Below are 22,175 nucleotides of genomic sequence, written 5' to 3'. Positions count from 1 at the left end.
CTGTATAACATTTTAATAACATATTAGTTAGGTATGTAGGTATTTTACTAAATACTTAACAAATATTTGTAATACACTTTTCTTATGTTATTGTGTTATTATTATATAAGTTGTATGTTGTTGATCAATAAACTGAATTAATCACACCCACAATTTTCTGATCTAGTTCCGTTAAAATTTTTGCAAGTGTATGCATGGTGCTCTCACTCTCCGTCGAGAAAAAGAGAGCGCGCATGCGCAGTGAGAGTGACGCTCAGTGCAACACGTTTACACGTGTCGCCAAAACGCGAAATGAGAACCAATGAATAAATGCAACATAACGCGAACTATCTTCAACGTTAAACTTCTCTTATTACAAAATTAATTCGTGAACCAGTAACTTGTAAAAATGCAGATAATAGAAAGGAGTCCGTCAGCGTTTGACGTAGTCGCCCAAAAGTCCTTAAATCTCTCAGCGGCTTACGGCTAAGCCCTGTATGCATGTTAAATAGCTGTAATCATGATCGATTGCCAACGGTGGGCCGTTTAAGCCTTAGATTGCGATAAGAGTCCAATTCTCATGTCCAAGTCGCATGCTAGCGGACGGGAAGCGATAAACCCCAATGATATCCGAAACAAGGCCCAAGATAAAACCACACATAGTTTGTTTAAATATGTTTTTGTCACTTTAATGAATAGTTTTCAATTAATGTTCTGCCTGCTCTTCAGCATAATCATCTTCATCGCCTATATGAAATCGTTAAATAATGAAAGTGCATACATATATATTTATTAATTTTTTTTTTTGCATCTGTTATACTTTGTTTTTCGTATGAATGCATACATTTTGGTAACAATTCTTCATATTCCTTTGCTTATTTAATCGCTCAACTCTCCTTCTTTTTGTTATGTAAATGCATTTGTAACAACAATTTTTTCGTGGTTTGTCTAAGTAATACAAAAAAAACCTTATTCGAAAACGACTGAAATGTATTGAGAATAAGATTCGGAAAGGGGAACGCAACTTATGCGTAAATGCATTTACATTTAGATCTGTATATATATGAATATATATTTTGCTCACATAAACGTATTGTGGAAATTATTGTACAATTTGTTAAGATCTTGCTTGAATTCGTCATAACGTCTATATATCGTATATGTTTCGAGTGCATTTTGTGCTTCACCACTTCTGCTACTAAAAAAAAATACAAAAAAGGTTTCCATTACTCATTATTCATTGTCGGGAATGCATGGGGCTGTGAAATTCGTTCGATAAACTCGTACAGTATTTTGAATCAAGCTCCCATTTATTCTCTTCCCTCTTCGCACATTTTCAATGTTCTTTATGTATTGTATATTTTACCTATAAGTTTTCTTAAGTTGCTTTAATGTTAGTTTTTATTCGCTTGATTTTGCTTCAATTCAATGAATGTCCGTTGTCCGCTAAGTTCAATAAAGTATTTAGGAATTTCAAAGGCTAGCTAAAGGGTGTTTCTTTTTTATTCGTATGAGAGTGTTTAAAAGGATTTCCCATCGGGGGGACTCGAAGCTAATTTATAGATCGTTTTCGTATCGTGATGTTTGAGCGCATAAACCGAGCGGGGTCACCAAACAGTGGTTTGCTCAACCGGTTACCCCCAAAACAAAAACAAAGGAGGAACTTTTCTTATGGCAAGTGTGTGTGTGTGTGCTGGCAGTTTGTTGGCTATATAATAATATTCATATATGTCTATATGTATAATAAACCCATTTAAAAGTTCACAAACTTCTGGCGGCCTTCCTTTGGGCCGCAAAAAAATGGGTATAATTGCCAAAATCAATTTTCATCGAATACTGTAATCTAGTTTTTACTTATGTATGTATTTACAACACACCCAGTAAATCGGGGCTGACTAACTAACTAACGCTTCGAACTCAACTAAAGGCTATGAATCAGGCTAACTTTTGTATTTGACCAACTGAAAACGATTACAACTCGTTCATAGATCGTTCAATGTGTCTCATTGTGAGATTCCTAGAGATATGGGGCGAAATTGGGAGCAATGGTGCTACCGAGAGATATAGATCTCTCTATAGATTGAATCGGACACAAACACATACAGCGATATTGATAGAGATTAGTGACTAAGTCTAGGGACTCTGGATTCTCGATTCTAAATTCTGGATTCTGGATTCTAGATCCTGGATTTGTCTGAGCTAGTTAACAAACTACACACAAATACACCGACTTACAGCTAGAGAATCCGATCGGATGTCCAACTCGCCTCGACCGACCCCACACATGCCTAACCCTCTATCCGAGATCACATATAGTAAAATTGCCAGCAAAAAGTTTCTAGGGAAAACGACCGTCCGTCAGGATTGCTACATAGAGTGAGTGTTGTAATTGTTGCTATCAAAAAAATTACCCTAACCATGTATGTACATACATTCATGAGCTATATAGTACCGAGTATCGTATGCATATAATCGTATGTTTAAAGTATATTCCTTTTCATATTATTTGATTTGCGTTCTGTATTCCATATAGAGTGTTTAGCTAATCGAGTCGAGAGTTATATAATACGCATCATTGTCAAGCGATCATAACATAACAACCACTCTGCTTGAGGTACATTAAGGATATGGGCCAGTAGGACACGCTGGCCCTTAGTTTAGTGACTCGACTTACATAGAGTTAGATTACCGGTTTAGCTACCCTGAAGATCTAGAAAGAACCGATCCGAAAAAGAGAGTTGCTTACTTCCTGTCGGGAATCTTGCGATTGCGAGGAGTTGAGAACTCCTCCTGCTGGCTCTGCAATGGAAAGGGATCATAAGTTGACTTCTCCTGGCAGTCGAAATCGTTGGACTACAAACATACCCTGGGTTGAGTGACTCCCTTGCCACTGTGACGCATTAGAGGCGCCTGCTCGTCGTCCCCGTAAATTCTGCAAAGATCGAAGTGGGTTAGTAACTTCAAGTTTTTAACTCTGTTTCCGTTCAAGATCGCTTACCTGCTCTCTGCCGAGGTATCGGGTTCGAGTAGCGGCAACATGTCCTCGCCCTGCTGCAACAGCTCCACGGACGCCAGAGACTCACTGCCCGTTCCCGTTCCAGTGCCCGTTTCTGTACTGGTATCTCCCGCTCCGGCCGTTGCTTGCGAGGATTCGCCGCGCTCCGCCTCGTGACACTCGCACTGGCAGTCCTCCGGCTTTACGTAGTTGTAGTGCAACTTATCCCCGCCATCCGGATTCGTTTTCGACGCCTGCTGGTGATGGTGGTGGTGATGATGATGATGGCCAGCTCCGGTGCCGGATCGATGACCACTGCCGCAGGCGGAGGAGGAACTGGTGGTGGCCGCGGCGGGTACAGTGCTCGTCAACGTCTCCTTGGGCAGGGTGGTGATCCTCTTGGCCGGTTTCCTCTTCTCGGGTATGTTCTCAAAATCGATCCAATGACCGGAGAGCTTTCGTTGGGTTGAGGCCTTCGGCTTCGGTTCCTCCAGGGTAGAAGGAGCTGCTGGTGGTGGTGTGACCACCGGGAGCAATTGCTTGGCGGAGTCCTTGCGCTCCAGGTTGTTATTGGCTCGTAGACCCTCCTCGGCGAACTCAAACCAGGACTTGCCACTGGTGTTGGACACACGACGCGGTGACTTGGAGTTCTGGATGCGCTCCTTGCCGATGGACTCCTTGCGTGGTAGACTGATCCTCAGCTTCTCCCCCCGCACTGGAGTTCCCACCACTCCTCCGCCTGCAATTCCAGTGGTAACACCTCCTACTCCATCGGTCTCTTGATAACCACCTGGTGTGGCCTCCTGCGGTGTCATGATTCCCGTACAGTACTCCTCCAGATGCGAAGGATTCAGCGGCGTGGTGGATCTTGGCCTGTCCACCGGGCACGTCTTCAGCTCCATATTCGCTCGTTCTCTCATGGGGATTATAGAAACACCCTGGGCCCGCTCCTCGGGTAGCGTGGTCGGTATGTAGGGCAGCTCGTCCTCGAAAGACTCTTGAGACACCAGGCCCGTGCTCTCGTGCTCTTCGATGACGCACACGTTGCGCGGGAAGTTGTGGTGCCGTCGTCCTGCTTCTCCACCAGCTGGAACAGCAGTAGTCACCGAGGAGCTACCGGCTAGGTCCGAGTCCCTTTCACTCTCCGAGGATTCCACGGGCTCGTGCTCATCCGTTGACTGCGAGTGACGACGTTCTGGTGGCGGGTAGGATACACTGGTCAGAGAATCGTGATGAGAAGTGCTTGGGGGCTCCCTAACGGAAGTGGTTACAGGTTCCCTAGAGGTACCAGTTGGTGGCTCCTTATAGGAAGTGCTGGGCTGATCCCTGCGGGTGGTGTTTGGACCCGTAAAAGAAGTGGAAGCTTGAACAGCGGCGGCGGGTGTAGTGGTCACTGGAACTCCTTTGGATGTGGGAGTGGTTGCTGATGACGGTGGCTGTTTGGATTGGCCCACTGGAGCGGCTGGTGTTGGTGTGGGAGTGGTGGGCGTGACAGTGCCAGAACTATAGCTAGGGGTTTCACCTACAAGGAGGAACAACAATATATTAATCTTAAAGCCCTAGAGATTTAAGGACACCACTTACGTCTCGATTCTGGGACACTCTGTCGCTTTGGCTTCCTAGGTATGGTTACCTGACCGCCTGCCATTTCACCCGATCGACCCACTTCCGCCTCCGTAAGATTCTCGTGCAGCTTGCGGCGCACATCGAAGTTCTCCAAGTAACGCGAGTGTCGCACATCGGCTGAGCCAGCCGCTGCCGTCGGAGCAGCTTCATCCTCCGAGCTGGGACGCGACTTGGTGCGCTTTGCACGCATCACCACCGATCCGGACATGACTCCGCCCTGCTCCTCCTCCGAACTGCAGACGCCCCTTGGCGGTGGCGGTGGTGGTCCGGTCTCCATTCTCCGAATCACTGTTCCTTGGCGCTGCAATCCCTCCGTGGTTTCAGAGCCAGAGTGCTCCACTTGCTCGGATAGCTGACTCGACTGGCTCTCTGTCTTCGAAATACTGAACTGGGTGGAGAAGAGCTGCTCCTGGCTGCCGGAACCCAGCCGAGTGGCGAACAGCAGACGGCGGCGCTCCTTGGCTGCTGCCTCCGAATCAGGATTGGGCACATTCACGGTGGCCACCGTGTGCACTAATCTCGGCTCGCAGGCGCTCTGTGTGCTCTCCACCGAGGGCAGTCGCTGCATGGCTGCCTGCTCCCGTTGCTGGGCAAGATTAGCTGCCCGGGCACTAACCACCGAGCCCACCGATTCGGCCGTCGTCTCCTGCGAGTCCTGCGAGCTGTGCCGCTGGACCTCCAGGCTCCAGTTGGCCGGTTCCGGCTGCTGAAGGATTTGCTCCTCGCCAGGCGCCGTTGGCGGATCCTCCTGACTGGGCAGCGATTGTATAGCGTCCAAATCCGGTCGTTGGGCCACCCTCCTTTGGGCCACGGGACGCAAGGCAGCCGCCGCGGCCGCCAATTGGGTGGCTGTGATCTGCGTGCCCGGTGCCACCGGCTGAGCGGAAGCGGGCGGAGCTCGGTGGGTGGGCAGCGGCGACGGATCCATGCTGGCCTGCGCCGCATGGGTCAGCTGCTGAATGCCTTGCAGCAGAGTGCGTGCCTCGCGTTCCTCGGGCGGTGTGTGCAGCGGTATATGGATAACACCCTCCACTGGCTCATCGTAGTAACGCAGACGACTGCCGGGTCGAGAGCCCACTGGGGTCCGACTGCGATTGGTGGACCCCGATCCCGGTGCCGGTGGAGGAGGCGGTGGCACTGGCTCAACACTGGACTCTATTGGCGACGAGCTCTTGCTGCTCTGGCTACCCCTCTTTCCCGGCTTGAAGATGGCCAGCACGGACTTCTGCTTGCTGGGCGTCACATTCTGAGAACCGCCTCCGCCTCCCAATCCGCCCGATGCCGTGGCGGGTCGTTCTTTGCTTTTGCTACGCGAACGAGCCGTTTCCCTGGGCGAATCCGGTGAGTCCTTGCCCAAACGAAAGAGCGAGCTGAAGGAGCTCTTGCGGGACACGGAGCCACCTGCTCCGCCGCCAGCTCCAGTGGCGGGTGAAGGGGAACGACTGGTCAATCGTCGACCCGGCTTGGGACTCGCTGTGTGGGTCAAGCGATGCTCCTCTATGGGTGCACCCTGCAGGCTCAGCGAGGCGGGCTTGGAATAAACCGGTGCCAGTTGATTGGGTGCCTCCACCACGCGCTCATTGGAGGCAATGCCCTTGTCACTGTACATATGATCCGGCCTGAGATTAATCCTTATGTACTCCGTGCCGCTGGCCGTCTTGCCCACAACCATTTGACCCGGGCTCTTGGTGCTCCTGCGTTGGGCGCCAATCGTTTGCTTCACCTTTGGCTCCCTTTCTATCCGTTCGCCGTTGGCCAGCGTGCTGGTCTGCCTGCTCCTGCTGCGACTCGAGGTGGTGGCTGCGGAACTTGTTGGTGCGGGTGGCAGCACCTTTATGCCCTCGGCCAGTACCGCCTGGGTGGGATCATGTTTACGGGCCAGCAACAGTTGCTCCAATAGCGCCGCATTTGCGGCCACAGTGCCGGCACCCGGCATTCCATCCGCCTGACTATGTGCGGAACTGGCTGCCGTGGAGGCGTTGCTGGCGCCACCACTACCGGCCAGCTCCACGGGCTTGGGGCCACAGAACGAGGTCTCCAGCAGCATGCGATGCGGCGAGGGGGAGCGCGAGACACCCGATATCGCCGAGAGGCGACTCACCGCCGATCCCTGGCTGCCCACGCTCGAGATGCGGCTGGTGCGACCCGAGATGCACAGCAGGGCAGCCACCTCCGAACTGGCCGAGTCCTTGCGCTGATGCTGTTGCAGGTAACTCTGGTGGTCATCGAACTTAAAGATGTGCGGCGATGAGCGCTTGGCCTGCAAAAAGAAAAGATGAACGAGGACGAGAAAAATATATAAACAAAATCAAATATTTTTGGCAGCATGTCATTTTAGTTTGATGAAATATCTAGTATGTACATATATGTATGTTTCATGTTTCATAACCTCGTCAAACTTTTAACGCAGATGTGAGCAAGATATTACTTGAAATCCAAGTTGTCCTAGGATTCAAATTAGTGAAAAAACTGAAAGACATGACAAGATTTTATAGAGGAACTCTAAACTGGAGAGAAGTGGAAGTAAAATAGGTGGAGTGACTTTTGAAATAGAAAACTAAAGGAGATCGTGCAATGTGGAAATAGAAATTCGAACTATTTAATCAAATTTCAATTTACTGAATGATTGTTTCCAATTTAAGACAAGAAGGCTGCACCATTTTCCCGCAGTGTACACACTAAAACGAGGAAATGGACTCGAACAGCGGTCCGCTGGCAATCATGGGATTCCATTCGAGTCCACGTCAATCGCGCCACTTCAATCTGGACTCACTACCCGGGGCTGCCAATCAGGCGAGGCAAACAGAGGTGGAGGAGCACAAAGGAATGCAGCTCCAGTCGAAAGTGGAAGAAAGTGCAAAATGGAAATGGAAATGGGATTGCATTTTGGTTGCCATTGGGGAATGCTCTGCAGTGGCGGACTTTCAGATTTTTCAATAACATTCTGCATAATTAGGTAGAATTTTAGTTTACCAGAGTTTAATATTGCTCAAGCTAATTAAAGATATTATTAACTTAGTGGGAGTCCTCATTCCACCGCCGCCTCCATCCCCACCTTTAACTCATCCAGCAATTTATAAGTTGGACGGCTTTCGCCCAGCTGACAGAGTTACTCATTTCTCCCGGGGAAAAACTGGACCGGGGGTAAATAATTCCCACAAACTTTTGCCCGAGTGCAGGAATAAACTTTTGCCAAACAATCGCAACTGGGGAAATTGAGGCTGCAGTGGAGGAGCGGATGGGCTGGGCATGGGTATGGGGTCCTTGGGCTTTTGTTGGTGGGTGGTTACACTTGTCAGCTGTCACTCGGTGCTTACTCGTCCATCCGCCTGCCCATTTCCGTTGATGGCACCACTGCTGCTGCACTTCCCAGCCACTCGAATGCAATTTTGCATTATTAATTCAACTTGCGATGCGGTTGCTGGCTCCCAACCAAGCCGACCCCTTCGACCCCCGTCGAACCTTGGCGACCCCTTCAATGTCAAGCGCATCCGCTTGTTTAATAGAAAATGTCGAAGCAACTTGAAAAACCAACACACTTCCTCCACGCAAATGTGTTTAAAAGAGTCGTCATTTCATTTCCAGAGGGTAAAGGTAGGCATCGCATATAGACATACGAATGTTTTTAGTATTAGCAATAGAGGATTTAAGTTGAGCATATATACCATAACCATGACTTACATACTGGTACGTGTTTACTCGTGTAAATACTCGGTTAAAAGTCGATTTGGTGTAACGTATCGTGTGTTTGCTGCAATCGAATTGATCGCTGCTGTTATCGCATTTTGTTGTGTACTTATCGTGTGAATTGCGATTGTTATCGATGTTGCAATCGATCGCTTTCTTGCTAGCCGCCGCTCACCTGCTGCTGCTGCTGCTGGATCCGCTCCTGCTCCTCCTTCTTCTGCTCGGGATCCATGAAGTACAGCTCCTCGGTGGAGCTGCGTAGCTCCAGGGCGCCCTCCTCCCGAAATCCAAGGCCAATCGTTTCCTGTAGGGTGCCAGTGCCGACCTTCAGAGCATTAGTTCAACCACATAAACCAGCCAGTACACACACACACACACACACACATCGAGTCGTCAGTCGGCAGTCAGAGCGATAGTTTGTTTGGTTTGGTTTTTCGATTTTTTCGATTTTTTTTTTTGATTTGGTTTATTCGTTGGGGATCAGGATAGGTCAGGTCAGGTGAGGTGTGGTGAGGTGAGGATGTGGTTGGGGGTTAAGAAGCATGCAAGGCGTTTAAGGAAATGGAGGCAAGAGTCGGAGGCAGAAAACAGAAACGAAATCAACAAATCAACAGCCAATTTGTGTGCAGGTTTCGTTTTGTGGTTCGGTTGGGATTTTTGTTTTTCGAATGGTTGCGTTTTTCGTGGGTTGGTATGTATGTACATATGTATGTGTATACGTGTTATAGGTCAGGGGTTATGTGTGTTTTTTTTGGGGGGAGCGTGTGTGTGCAAGGGGTAGCGAGCGCATCACAGAGTGTTACAGACAGAGAAAGAGACAGATGTACACAGATATAGACGGTGATATACATATCGATGAATGGTTAAGATATATATTTATATTGATTGATTGATGTTCGAACGGCAGAAGCGACAAAACAGATAAACAAATCCAAATGAAGCAAACAAGAGCAAAGTACAACATAGCATTAGAGATGATGCTTTGCCCCATCAAATCAAAACCCACACGGATCATATATGGGGCATATGGTAATCACTTTACAAGAACATTTAATACCCTATGCCATACCCTATGCCCCATTTGGGAGTCGACTTTGGGAGTTACCCATTCACTCACCTGCTCGAATACATTTTCCGGACTGCTCTCCCGGCTGTCCTCCTCGTGATGCGACGAACTGGAGGCGCGACTCAGCTCGATGCGGGGCGTTGAGGGCGTGGTCAGGGTGGTGGCTCCGCGATAACTTCCACCCGCATTCGCACCGCCCCCGGCCCCGCCGCCAGCACCACCAGCCGCATGGGCGCTGGGTGGGATGGGCTGACCGCCCTCGCTGCTGCTCACCAAGGTGGTGGTCACCGTTGTCGTTGCCGTTTTCAATGGCGGCGGTCTCTGCTTCGACTGGACAATCGTCGCCGAGCAAGTGGCCGATGAAACCGATGACGACGAGGAGGAGGAGGCGGATGCTGCGGATGCGGAGGCGGCTGTACTTGCATTTGCTAATGCGGATGCAGATGCGGATGCATTGGCTATGCTGGGTGCTTCTATGCCGCCGGCGGTTCTATTGCGATTCGTCGTCTTCGACATCGTTGTCTGATTTCGCACACTCTGCTCCATCATCTGAAAAAAATATAACAATAAATAAGTACATACCATAATTGCATAAATATTTTAGCCCTAATTTACGCAAATATTTTGGAGCAAAAACAGTGCCACATCCTTTGCGGGATCACAAAATTATCATCAAAAGCTGCCCAGCAATATAGTTTCAAAAGTGTGCAAACTGTCATTTTAAGCTGCCAAAAAGTGAGTTTTGCAATATACATAGTTGCAACTTGCGGAACAGTTTGTGCAGCTTGGGCCACAGTTTGGTGGCAAGTTTGTGCTGCTTTTGCAACTAGATTGGGCAAAAAGGAACTTTGTTTAAATTGTGGTTGCAAAATTGTGCAAGCAGGCACCCAAAACTATTCATGCAAGTTAAGTATATATATATTTGGAAATTACTATATACTAGTAAGTTTAAAGGAAGATAATATTATGTGCTCTTATCACAGCGATTTCTAAGCTTTTCCCGTCAGGTAAAGTAATGCAATTTTAGTAGACACATACATACATATGCATTGCATTCAAAATTCGAAAAACAAACATCTAATCTAATTGTGTGCCGCGGCGATGTCAAAGGAAGCCGCATTAGATGATGGAAAACCCAGGGGAAAATGGAGTGAAATTGAAAACTGCTGGGTCATTTCGATTGCGGGTTAGCACAGGCAACACCCACTATAATCTCCCCTCGGATTGCATTTCGCAAATTGAAATCAACCGCTTTTGACACAGTTTCCTCTATACAGATGTATGTACATGTGGAGCTGGCCCGCGGCGTTTCCTCTGCGGATTTTCCTACCATTCATTCTGGCTTTTCATTCTGGCTCGCACATTGTCACATGTGAATTTTAAACGAAACGATGATTTGCTTTGTCTTCGTGTGGCCGCAATTGTTTGCCAGAGGTTGCCCCTCATAATTAAAGGGTTTTGCTTTTTTGGGTTTTATCCTTGCACTGAAGTGTCCTGCATTGGGTTTCGGTTTCGCTTTGGGCAAGACAACACCCAAAAACACTGGCATCTGGCCTGGAATGCCGGGAGCTCGAATTCGAGGAGGCAGATTGTCATCTGACCATTTTCCCTATAACGAATGAGCAAGATAAACGCACGTGACAAATGGATATGTGTTCCTCGAATCATTCAGGCCACTGATTACCAACTATCAATCTACTTGTACGATTTTATATATCCTTAATATCCCTACAATGTTAAAGTGTTGCACTTGCGGGAAATGGGAATAACTTCCCTGAGTTCGTAGTTTTCTTCTTGGTTGTCACTTTTTACCCCCATCTCGGAATTTCCTTTAAATAGCTTCAAATCGGAAGTACGAGATATTAACTTTTAGCTACCGAGCGACTTTATTTGTCGCCTTTCTTGTCTGGGGCCCAAAGTCTTTGGCCAACACCATTAGCGGGATTTAAGTTTTCAAGCAGCTCGCAATGGGGATGGCATGGAAATCCGGGGTCCAAAGTTTACTGGAGCAACAGACTTGCTCCATCACCGCTGCAGTTTTTCCACTGATGCTGCACACTCGCATTAAATGCGCTCAAGGAGAAATCCTTTCACACGCAAACTGTGGAAGTGAGTACGATGCTAAAGAGCGCTGCAGATGCACGATAATATATACATATATATCATAGATGTATGCAGAGATATATACTTGCCGGAGGGGTGGGGGGTTTTCGGATCTGGATGGTATGATTGACACATGGCGCCTGAGTGCGGGAAATGGGTGGAAATCGTGGACGGGCATCGTTTATTGTCGCTGCGGGACCTTGGGGCCACAAAAATTATTTAAAGTTGCCGCTGCCAGCTATGCAGCAACAACAGTTTCCCAAATTGAAGGCATACAGCGTGCTGTGCGGCAAGCGAAATAGGGGCAAACAATGTCGCCCATGAAAGCAAAGAACCCCCACCCTTCTCCACAAAGAAACGGAGGGGTTTCTCCGCTCAGAAGCACCGTAACACGCTTAAATCTGTCCATTAGGACTTTCTAAGCCTCTGAGCAGCTCGTAATGATCACAAATCCCCAGACCGCTTTAAAGCACACAAACGTTTTGTAATAGCCTAGACGTGACTTTTAATTATCAATTAGCCTGGGAGTTTCTATAACTTTCAGAGAAAAATATCTCCCTTACTTCGTAGACCATTCTCATTTTCATGAATTATATATTTTCAGGTTTTATCTAAATCTACTTATCCCATAACCGCATATCTCCTCTATAACCTCCATAACCTCATATAGACCCAAATCACCGTGCATTCAAATATTTTCCAAAACTGCGAGAGCCCAAAAAAGCCGTGTCCCCACTCTGCCAAAAATGTTGGACTTTTGTTTTTGTGGTGTACAGAAAAGAAAATACCGTATATTTCTTGCTTATTTTTTGGGAGGCACGGCAGGAAATATGGGCAAGTGTTTTGGGACACATCGTAACATAATTTTAGGCACAAGAATAGGAAGAAGCAGGGCACCGGGCGAGCAGGAAGACTACACAAAAGAGAGACAGGGAGAGAGAGAGAAGAGTCAGCAGAGAGGCTGTCACACAAATGTGTGATTAAATTAATTAAAATTTAAATAAAAAGCAACTTAAGGAGCAGAGAGCGAGTGAGAGAGGAATAAAGTGGTTGGCAAGGGGGTGGGCGGAAGAGGATAAGAGAGCGCCGCGTGCTTTGCTTTCTGTTTATTGTTCACACACACACACACACACACACTCACCGCGGTCCCAAAAGTCCTCTCCACGTGTGCGAGTGTGAGTATTAGTTGTCCTTATTAATTTTGCATCAATTTGCACTAAAAAAAAAGTGGAACGGTAAAAGCCAGCAAGTCTGATTTCTGCTCTGGTTTTTTTTTATGCGACTGCTTGCTATTTTTCGTTTTTGATTTATCTCCTTGGCTGCTCACTTTAGCTAACTTCTAGTGCTATCTCTGTCTGGCGTCTGGCTGGCACACACACACACACGCGCTCTCTCTGCCTCACTATTCCGCTCTCTCACAGGAGCACCGTTCACCGATAGACCGCACGCACGCAGCGCCAGCGTCGAACTGCCCCGAAAAGTATGCTAACGGTGAATGTGAATGGGAATGCGACGAAAGCTTCGCCGTCTTCGCTTTTTCTATTTCTTTGCACCACTCTCCCCCACTCCCTCTCTCACTCACGCTCTCGCTTCAATTCGCTTCGAAAGCTTCTCGGGAAGTGAACGGAAGAGGGAGGGGAGAGCGGTGAAGAGAGACTGCGGCCGGAAAGCTCTGAGGACTCAGCTGTGGCGCCTGCGAAGCTTCAAGAGTCAACTAGCCATGTGTGCGAATGTGTGGGTGCGACTGCGATGGGGAATACAGCAGCGGGCAGATGATAAGTAACTCCCTGGGGATATTAACTTAGATGGGATTTATAACTTTCTGCATCTCAGCTGTTCCAATAAAAGATAGTTGAACTGAGAACTTAATGTAATAGATCTAAAATTGGCTATAAATGTGTTTGTCCTATTTCCTTTTCCCGCACTGTCACCCCGTTTGCTCGCCCGCTGCCTTATCAGGAGTCGTCCTTCGTCCCTTTAGCCACTGGCAAAATGACATTATTTAGAGCACTTCACATCCAAGGCGGATGGGTGTCACAATATTTTCGAACACGTGCAAAACTCACGGTTTCTCAGTCACCGATCTGTGACGCGTGCTCCTGGTTATAGTCTTCTTTTCCGTTGTTTGCTCTTTTCTCGCAGTGTAATCGATGTTTCTGCTGTTTTGTCGTTTAAGATTCATTTTGTTTATTGGCCGCAAGCGTTTGCCCTGCCTGGCTGCCTTTTAAGTGGCCATTTGCATGATTGCGGCATACATCCCCCGACCTTTGAGCTCCCCAACCCACCAATTGCCACCCCCATTTATACACCCATATTTTTTGGAGAGCGGAAAGCTTTGGCCAAGCTTACAGCGCCCAGGAGCGACTTAGCTGATTTCGTGTTTTGGTTAATTAATTAAGCCCTGCATTATGTGCATGCGACATGAGGTGGTAGCCGTTACGGTGGTGGTCACTGGATGAGAGGGTCTACCAAACACGAATAGAATAGATCATATTTATGCTACCACCATTACGCTTAAAGAAGGCACACATATATCATTATAAATGCAGTAATGTTGACCATACATCTACTGTAATGTTCTTATGGGGTGTTTTTGGTAAATAGGCTAAAGGACTCACCGACACTTGGCCAGGATGCTGATGGTGATGGGGATGTGGATGGTGATGCTGTTGCTCCTGCTGCTGGTGCTGCTGTGCATTTGTCGTGGCATTGTCCTCGAATGACTTCTCGAAGGATGCAATTGGCGCTGGGCCAAGTCGTTTCTGCCGGCGCGCATCCATTCCGTAACCGTTTGCCAGTGCCCAGTGCCGCTCCTCGATGCTATTTATTTAGCCAGCAGCACGGCATCGGCATGGAATATCCTTTAAATGGAGCACCGGCTAAGGAAGAGAGGAAAAAAAGCGGAGGGACACACATTAGAAGGCCGTTGCACTATGGGGCATTTGGCCTGTTTTTTTTACAAAAATTAATAACTCCTAAACTATGGGAGATATTTGGATGAATTTTTTTTATGTGTTGTAACACATATGCCCCCAGAAATATTTTGGAAAAGTGGGCGTGCCCCCAACTCCGCCCAAATTTTTCATTTTTATTTTTTTTTTAATATTATGTTTTTAAAGTTAATTTTTAATTTCAATATTGTATACAAATTCATAATCGTCTTCGTCTTTACAATCAATAGAGTCTGAAGAATCGGTGTCAGGTTCAAATTCGCAAGCTAACATTTGAAATTCAAATTTTGAATGACTTCTGGTGGAAGAGATAGTCGCTTATGTTTTCGAACGCGCCTTTTTATATTTATTTATGATATTATGGGATATTATTTATATTTGCCTTGGCTGGGTTCAAAAAAAGAATTTTAAGTATGTCTGCAAGATCCAGCAGGCCGCGCTTCCGTGCAGCTAGCATTGCAGCTTGACCCAAAAGACGTTCGTTGTGGTTCTGCGCCCATACGAGTTCATCTACTTGCTGTCTTCGGCCACTCAAAGCATCCAGCTAATTTCCTTTCCTTTTTATTTTTCTCTTTTACCTTCAGGACTAGCTGTTCTTCTAACCACTTTGAAAAAACTTTCGAAAGTTCATATATTTTTCGATTGCATTTTCTCCAATTTCGCAAAAGATTGACTGAAAACATTCGTTATTATTACTATTCGTTAATCGTTCATTAAAGTCTAGCTTGCTATCAGAAAAATGCCCACTAATAAAAGTGCAAAAAGAATTTTCCTTTTGACGAACACCCTTTTGCTTGCGCCACCCTTCCAGCAGGGCAGCATTGGCAATCGAGATGTTGTTCCCTAAAAAATGAAATTTCTCAAAAACCCGCAAAAAACGCACATAGAGACTACCTGATATGAGTTAGGAATTGAACATACTACAATATGGATATAAACACATACTGAACAAATTTGAACAAATTGTTATAGCCCTATTCAAAGTTGAAATTTTTTTCTAACAGCTACATGTTGACACCACTTGCTAAATGTACAAATTGTTAGAAATAGACGCACACAATAAACAATATATTAATATATATACATAATACAAACTTGAATATTGATTATCCATTTCAAATTTTACTCTTTTACGATCTTCTTTTAAAATTTTAACACTTTGAAAGTTAAGCTAAATTTTGCGCGTATTGCAGTATATGCTCGCAACAGCCGACTTTAACAGCTGTTATTATAACAGTACACTGTTAAAATTACTTTTGCCGGCTAAAACATAATAGTTTAACGTATTTCCAATGTATTAATACTAAAATACTTCAATTTTGCATACTTGTGAAAAACACATTTTTGCAAAAAAAAACAGGCCAAATGCCCCATAGTGCGTTGGCACGATTTCTCTCTTGGCGTGGCTTTTCATAATTGCCTTTAGCAACAATAATGCACTGAAAAGAAACGCAATTCCGTTTTTAATAACTTCTAAATGCGCCTTTCATTAATGGTGGACATTGGGTAATAGCCTAGATGTATCGATAAAATCGATTTATTTCAAAATAAAAATAAAATCAGAAATAGCTGCTCGTTGAACGTCATAAAGGCACAAAGAGTTTACTTATGTTTAGATAACGCCCCATTTTGTCACAGTGCACGAGCAACTGCAGCAAAACGGTTGCAATCACATATCACTCGGCTTTTACTGTTGCTCGCGTTGGGCTCCATCAATCATTGGGGAATCATTTGGAAAAATAAGCCAAACTAAATATATATGAGGCAATACATACGTGTCTGCATTGCCAGCGAATTATTCGCCACTGGGAGCGAGCGAGACGGATGCGGCGACAGAGGGAGACGGCAGGAGAAGAGAGCAGAGAAAAGGGGGTAATTCCGTGTCAACAGTTCATTGAACCGCTTGGCAGCCGCAAGCGAACCGGAAGTCAAATAATAACATCAACAATTGATGAATATTTAAAGACGCGGGGATTCAGGGTTGCCATGTTATATTGTAATTCTCGGAAATTTGCCATTAAATATTCAGCGCTATTGTTGTTAACCATTGTAGATTGCGACACTATCTATATATATATTCGTTAAAGCCTACAACTTTAATTAAGTATACGTACAGGGTTGCCATGTGCACACAGTTTATGCTAAGCCATAAGATTTGGATTAACAAAACCCTAAATGTAACCTCATAAAGACCTCAAGTTTCATGGAGTTTGGCAAATATGCTATTTCAATGCCATCCTGTTTCCTTTATCAAACAAAATAGTGCCACTCAGATGACGCAGGACCAAAGTAAATATCAACAGAAACACATTTGTGCACACAAGTTTGCCGATGCCATGACTTCATCATCTGCCTGGCTGAAATTGTGTTAAAACTTCGACCAAAAGCCAATGAGAGTTAATGCATCCTTTGAGGAGTCCGATATTTTGTGATTTCAACTAACTGAGGCTGCTGGCAATCTCTAATTTCTGATTTTCGAGACACACACAAAAGCAATTGCTACCTTTCATTTTAATACACAAAAGACAATATTTCCTTTTCTCTCTCGATTTTCTGGGTACGAAATATTAAAAAAAAAACTCGAGAAATAGGACATGAAACTCGAGCATCCTTGAACCACACATATTCACACGCACATACTCTCACACGCACACATATCCTGACGCAAACATGATTATTGCAGCTGGCTGGTATACAGTTTTTTTTTATTTTTTCGTTTTCGGAACTTGGGCATGGTAACTTTTACTCTGCAGTTTGTTCTGGTTATTGGGGCAGTGAAAAAAAAAGTACCGGGAGTGGTCCTGCAGGGGATGCATATTGACTGGGGAGTTGCGAGTCGAAATGAATTCGGTGCATTATTCATCGACGTGCGGATACGTCGTACACACGTACTTTATTTCGTACAGTGGCAATGGGAATTGCTTGACACTCGTCCAAGCACAAGTTTGAAGGACTTAAATCAAAAAAGTGCCCGCTCGTCTAGTCCCTAAATAATTTACTATAAAACCTTGTCCCAGGAACCCCAACGATTGTTAAATTATAAATAAAATTAGAAGAAAAGGATTTACCTCTTGGTGCGCTTAAGCCTACAAGTTTAGGCGATAGCTAGCCATGGCATTGGCAATCCGATTAAGCCATTTTGGGCTCCCAACACGAACCCACAACTAGCCGCTCTCACTCCAATGTTGACGTAGTTTTTAATAAACTTGTCAGCGGCCTTGAATCAACACCCACCGCCCCCACATTTGACCTTCTGCGGGCGCGATTCTAAATTTAAAACGTTTAGCAGCAATTTTTCGTAATTTTCCCATAGATCCAGGGGCAATGAATACAAATGAGTGCACTCATCAGTGTCAAGTTGTGATAAAAAGCTAAGGCCAACTACTTGGTCGCGGATATATGTGCATGAATAAGTCGCCTGATTTTCAAAAGGGATTATGCTCGCAAATTACACAGAAACTAGTTAATTAATAATTCCACACATTTTTACGAAATTAATCAAAATCATAATTGACACGAACAGTAATGGGAATTGTACACGAAAATAATTGCACTCTTTGATGGATTGTTTACCATAATTAAAGCAAACACTATTAAATTGCACTCGAATGTGAAAAATGTCAGTAATAACATGCAAGCATTTTTCAACACTTTCTACAACGACAAGAACAAAGAGGTCCGTTAGTCCACAAACCACTCTATTAAATTCCCTATTAGTGAAAAACAAAAATATTTCGTGCATGTTGCGGCTTTATTTTATGTTTACGTTACAAAGTTTCGCATAATTTAACTAAACATAAATTAAATTTGTTCCAATTAGCCGCACATATGCAAAACACTATGTTGCATTTACTGCGCTTTACTTTACTTTTAGGTTTTCGGGTTTTTTCATCATAACTTCGCTAGAAATGGTCACACAGCTAAAATAATTGCAGCTTTTTACTCCTGATTACCAATACTAACAATACTAATAACTATAGGACAGTCTTTGTGAAATAAATTTTTTTGCAAATTTTCGGACTTTTTACATTACCAAAAATTTGCAAAAAATGTCTAAAAAATATAATTCTCATATTTTGACACAGTTCGATTAGAAGTTTAAATACGAGTTCAAAGAGGTATGGCATTCCCATATTCATACAATTATTTTCAAAATTTTTGACAAAGTAAGGACTATTTTTTTACTGAAATTTGAAAAATCTACTTTTGGCAAGTACTCGATATTTTCGATTGGAATTTTCAATATAACTTCGCTAAAAATCATTATAAAAATGAAAGAGTGAGCTTTGAGTGAGTGAGTTTTGAGCAGCTATTTACCAACGCTAACTATCCCTTTCATTTTTTGACGGATTTAGGAAAATTGATTTTTTCGCAAATTTTCGCATTTTTTGTAAGGGGTAACATCATCAAAATTTGCCAAAAATGGCAAAAAAATAGCATTGAAAATCGATGGAATCAGCGCCAGAAAGTGGTGGTGGAGAAAGGGGGCAAAGGGGACAAGGATGTCAGCATAACTCTGCCAAACAGCTTAAGGAAGCGTTTCTTTAAGACCCTTCACAACCAGCACTCTCTGCATCCCCGATTCCTCCATTTCGTCGAAACTTTGATGCTTTCGCAAAACGATGTAAAGAAAAATTGGAGAAAGAAAACAAAACTTTGTCTGGCCGAACATTAAATAAACATTTGCAAATCTTTATAGCACACATAGTCAACAAGACTTCGATTTTAATAACCCATGCCTCTGATGGCCAAGCTTAAGCCTTTTACTAAAACAAGGCTACCTGTACATTATTTTCTAAGGCTCAATTAATATTTAAAAGTGCTGTTCTTTTTGATAAAGTTTTTAATCCGCCGTCGTGTGGATTGAGGTTTCGCCTTTGAAGGCTTTTTTCTCCTATTGTTTCGATTCTTTTGCTTTGCCCTCTGCGAATTGGCAACTTCGGTTGAAAATGGCTCATGGCCTGCGGCCAATGGCAATAGGCAAAAGCCTGTAGACACATTGCCCCCAATGACATTGGGTGGCCCAGTGGCGGGGGAAATGAGGATTGAGTGAAGAGAAGGGAAGGGAAGGGGGAACTGGAGACGCTGGGCGACGTCGCCGCTGTCGTCGGTGGCAGAATTTCCCACTGCGAACGGCGGGAGACGCTCAGCAGGCGGGAAAAGCATTTCATTGACCTCATAAATAGTCCAAGAAGAGGCCCACAAAAAAACGATGGGGGCGGGGCCAAAGGGGGCGGTGGGTCTGGCGGCACCGCAAGCCCCCAAAACTGGCATTCAAAAGACGGCGTCGGCCATTTAGTGTCGGCTGCACAGAAAACAATTTAGTTACTCTTATCATTAACACTCTTTAGTACAAATAATATAAAGTTAACCATCGAAAGCTGCTAAATATCCGGCTCGAAGGACCAAATTAGATTCAAGCCATAACGATGCAAACTTAACAAGGGCGTTTTTTTTCAGCATGATGACAAAAAAGTTATTAATGCCTGCTCGTTGCTCATCGTTTCCAGCTAAACTGTTTGTCATTGATGGTCTGGGTGGTGGATAGTGGGATTGTGGGCTTGTGGATAGTGTAGATTCAGAGAAGCCCATGTGGATAAATTCAATGAGACTGTTCAATGGATGTGGTCACTGAATCAAAAGATGTCCCGACCAAAGGAAGGAGATGGCTGGCCAAAAATGGAGAGACACCGAAGACAGACAAGCGACAGCAGGGGAGATAGTAACCATTTTTAATGCAATTAAAAAATGGAACTTCTCCTTTTTGTTATACATCCACAGAGTAGAACAACTGTAAGGACGAAAGTGTTATTAAGGTCTTTTACAATTTATAGCTCACTGTGCTGTTTCCATGAGCTATTCCAACGCTTATCGCCGGTGGAAAACTGAAAGGGGACAGGTGGAGGCGAGTAGCAGAAACAGCAAAATGGAAACAAAACACTGCCTTTGATCGGTGGCTTTTGATAAGCGTCAATGACACAGACAGTGCAGAGGATGATATGGAGTGGAAGGAACTGGGGAAAAACCTCGTTGCTGCTGGCAGTAAATCAGATTTCGCTCTCTCCCTCTCTCTCTCTCTCTCTCTCTCATTATGCATTATACATTGTGCATTGTAACCAAGTTGAGCTGACTCATTCAAACTTGTCGCCGGGAATTTGGGCCAACTGCAAAAGGGGCCGCAGGCGGATGGTTTGGCAGAACAGGTGACTTTTCTTTGTCTAGCCGCAAAAGTGGAGCACCGACGATGCTGACCAGGCACCACCATCAGCGAGCATTGCACTGCCCGAAATATATTGATCAAATTGAATCCGGTTCGAAGGACCATAGAGCAAAAATGTTATAGGCAAGGCTTTGTGAATTGAGCTCTAGTTGAGCTGAGTGCATAAGACTTAAGGATAATTAAGCACGGTGGCCTACATTGTTTTTCTCGCTGTGTGCCAAATGCGATTAGAAGACCTCGTCCACACTGCACGCTTTCAGGCAGTCGCAGGAAAATGACTTCTTGAAAGGCAAAAGCCAAAAGCAATAATGTAAAAGAAACGAGAATTCGAGTGGGGCAACGAGAGAACAGAATTAGCATGCAATAACAATGACTGAGATGTAGGTGTGAGTTTAGTTCTGTTCCATTCGGTTGGGGTCACCAAAAAGGGGGCTTGAGGTTGTCGGGCTGGGCATGACTAATATGGGTCTCTCGCCTATCGTTCTTCAGCGAGGTTAAAATCATTTGGGGGTAGTTCAAAGCCGTCGACCCCTTCTTTTTTCACCGCATTTTTATTCGTATTTCCACGTTTGTTACTTCTGTTCTGTTGGTGTAATAGTATAATGGCGAGCGGACTGGCGGCAGCTTGTAGGTGTTAAGTAATGACACACATACACAGTGGGTTAAGAGGGGGTGGCATTAAGGGTTATTCGCTGAGGTCGCCAATTATCGGGGACTGCCACAACATGTATGTATGTATGTATGTATGAATAGACCCATTAGCGTAATCGTAATTACAGACTAATTGAAAATCATTTCGAACATATTACCAAAACGCAAGAGTTTCCATTTAATTAATAAAAAAAATAGCTTAGTACACTACTTTCTTAAATTTGAATATTATTTCTAGAATTTCCAGTCTATATGCTAAATAGTATTGAAATCCGTTCTTAACTCCCTAATTTTAGGTTTCCTCTTGGAGCTTTATTATAGCTCTTAAGTACCCAACGAATATATTTACATAAAGCTTAACCCTAGCCGCTCTCTGCATTCCCCACTTATTATTTTCGCCAGGACTCGCCCCTCAGAATGAATGGCTGGTTTCTTTGGATTTTTATGGCTCTGCAGCCATGAATTCCACCTTACATAATTGAACAAGCATTCGCCGGAACAAGGATATAGTTGGCAGGACACACATGCAGAATAGTTATGTGTATGCACAAGCAACAGCTAAAAAGCCGCTCACCAACTGCAGTCGAAATTCATTGCATACCTTTCGGAGTCGGGGACTCTGGAGTCTGCTATCCGTTGATGAAATTCCACACAACTGGTTTACTTGCCGGCTGCTGGACGCCACACACAAAAAAAAAACACCAACAGTTGAATAAAACACCATTTAGAGCAACATTATTCGATCGAATTGCGCGACTAGTGTTTCCAGCAAATGTTCGCCTGGTTATTTGCAACGAGCTTGGGACAAATTCGATTGGACGCGATAACCGTTCTCGGCGCCAAACGAACGGCGACTGAACTTATCAGTCACTCAACTGAACAGCGACCCGGCCATCA

At 44.9% G+C, this 22,175-nt stretch overlaps 1 protein-coding gene across 4 annotated transcripts; it reads right to left on the bottom strand.

Moving 5' to 3' along the window:
- Positions 1–642: 642 nt before the first annotated feature.
- On the bottom strand, positions 643–22,126 carry LOC6612281 (flocculation protein FLO11). 4 transcript variants are annotated; one of them, XM_032725529.1, is made up of 8 exons: positions 21,880–22,126; positions 14,075–14,335; positions 9,405–9,902; positions 8,463–8,612; positions 4,559–6,860; positions 2,978–4,496; positions 2,845–2,911; positions 643–2,778 (listed from the first exon to the last, which is right to left on the bottom strand). In XM_032725529.1, exons 2-8 carry the CDS (start codon positions 14,234–14,236, stop codon positions 2,722–2,724), a joined length of 4,755 nt encoding a protein of 1,584 aa, XP_032581420.1. In that variant the 5' UTR covers positions 14,237–14,335; positions 21,880–22,126; the 3' UTR covers positions 643–2,721. The 4 variants fall into 4 exon arrangements, with proteins under 4 accessions (XP_032581420.1, XP_032581422.1, XP_032581421.1 ...); XM_032725531.1 differs by having other exon boundaries at positions 8,463–8,591; XM_032725530.1 differs by lacking the exon at positions 21,880–22,126 and having other exon boundaries at positions 14,075–14,345.
- Between the last annotated feature and the right edge of the window lie 49 nt (positions 22,127–22,175).

The sequence above is a fragment of the Drosophila sechellia genome, chromosome X (assembly GCF_004382195.2).
Source record: "Drosophila sechellia strain sech25 chromosome X, ASM438219v1, whole genome shotgun sequence".
NCBI classification, from domain to species: domain Eukaryota; kingdom Metazoa; phylum Arthropoda; class Insecta; order Diptera; family Drosophilidae; genus Drosophila; species Drosophila sechellia.
Note: the sequence above shows the minus strand (reverse complement) of the source record. Positions and strands in the feature narration are given on the sequence as shown.

Bases quoted from the DNA above. Each gene is read 5' to 3' on its own strand.
- LOC6612281 (XM_032725529.1), bottom strand. From the start codon at position 14,236: ATGGATGCGCGCCGGCAGAAACGACTTGGCCCAGCGCCAATTGCATCC. The intron at 9,903-14,074 runs GTGAGTCCTTTA...TATTTTTTTCAG, and splicing joins AGCATCCTGGCCAAGTGTCG to ATGATGGAGCAGAGTGTGCG. The intron at 8,613-9,404 runs GTGAGTGAATGG...AATGCTCTGAAG, and splicing joins CGGAAAATGTATTCGAGCAG to GTCGGCACTGGCACCCTACA.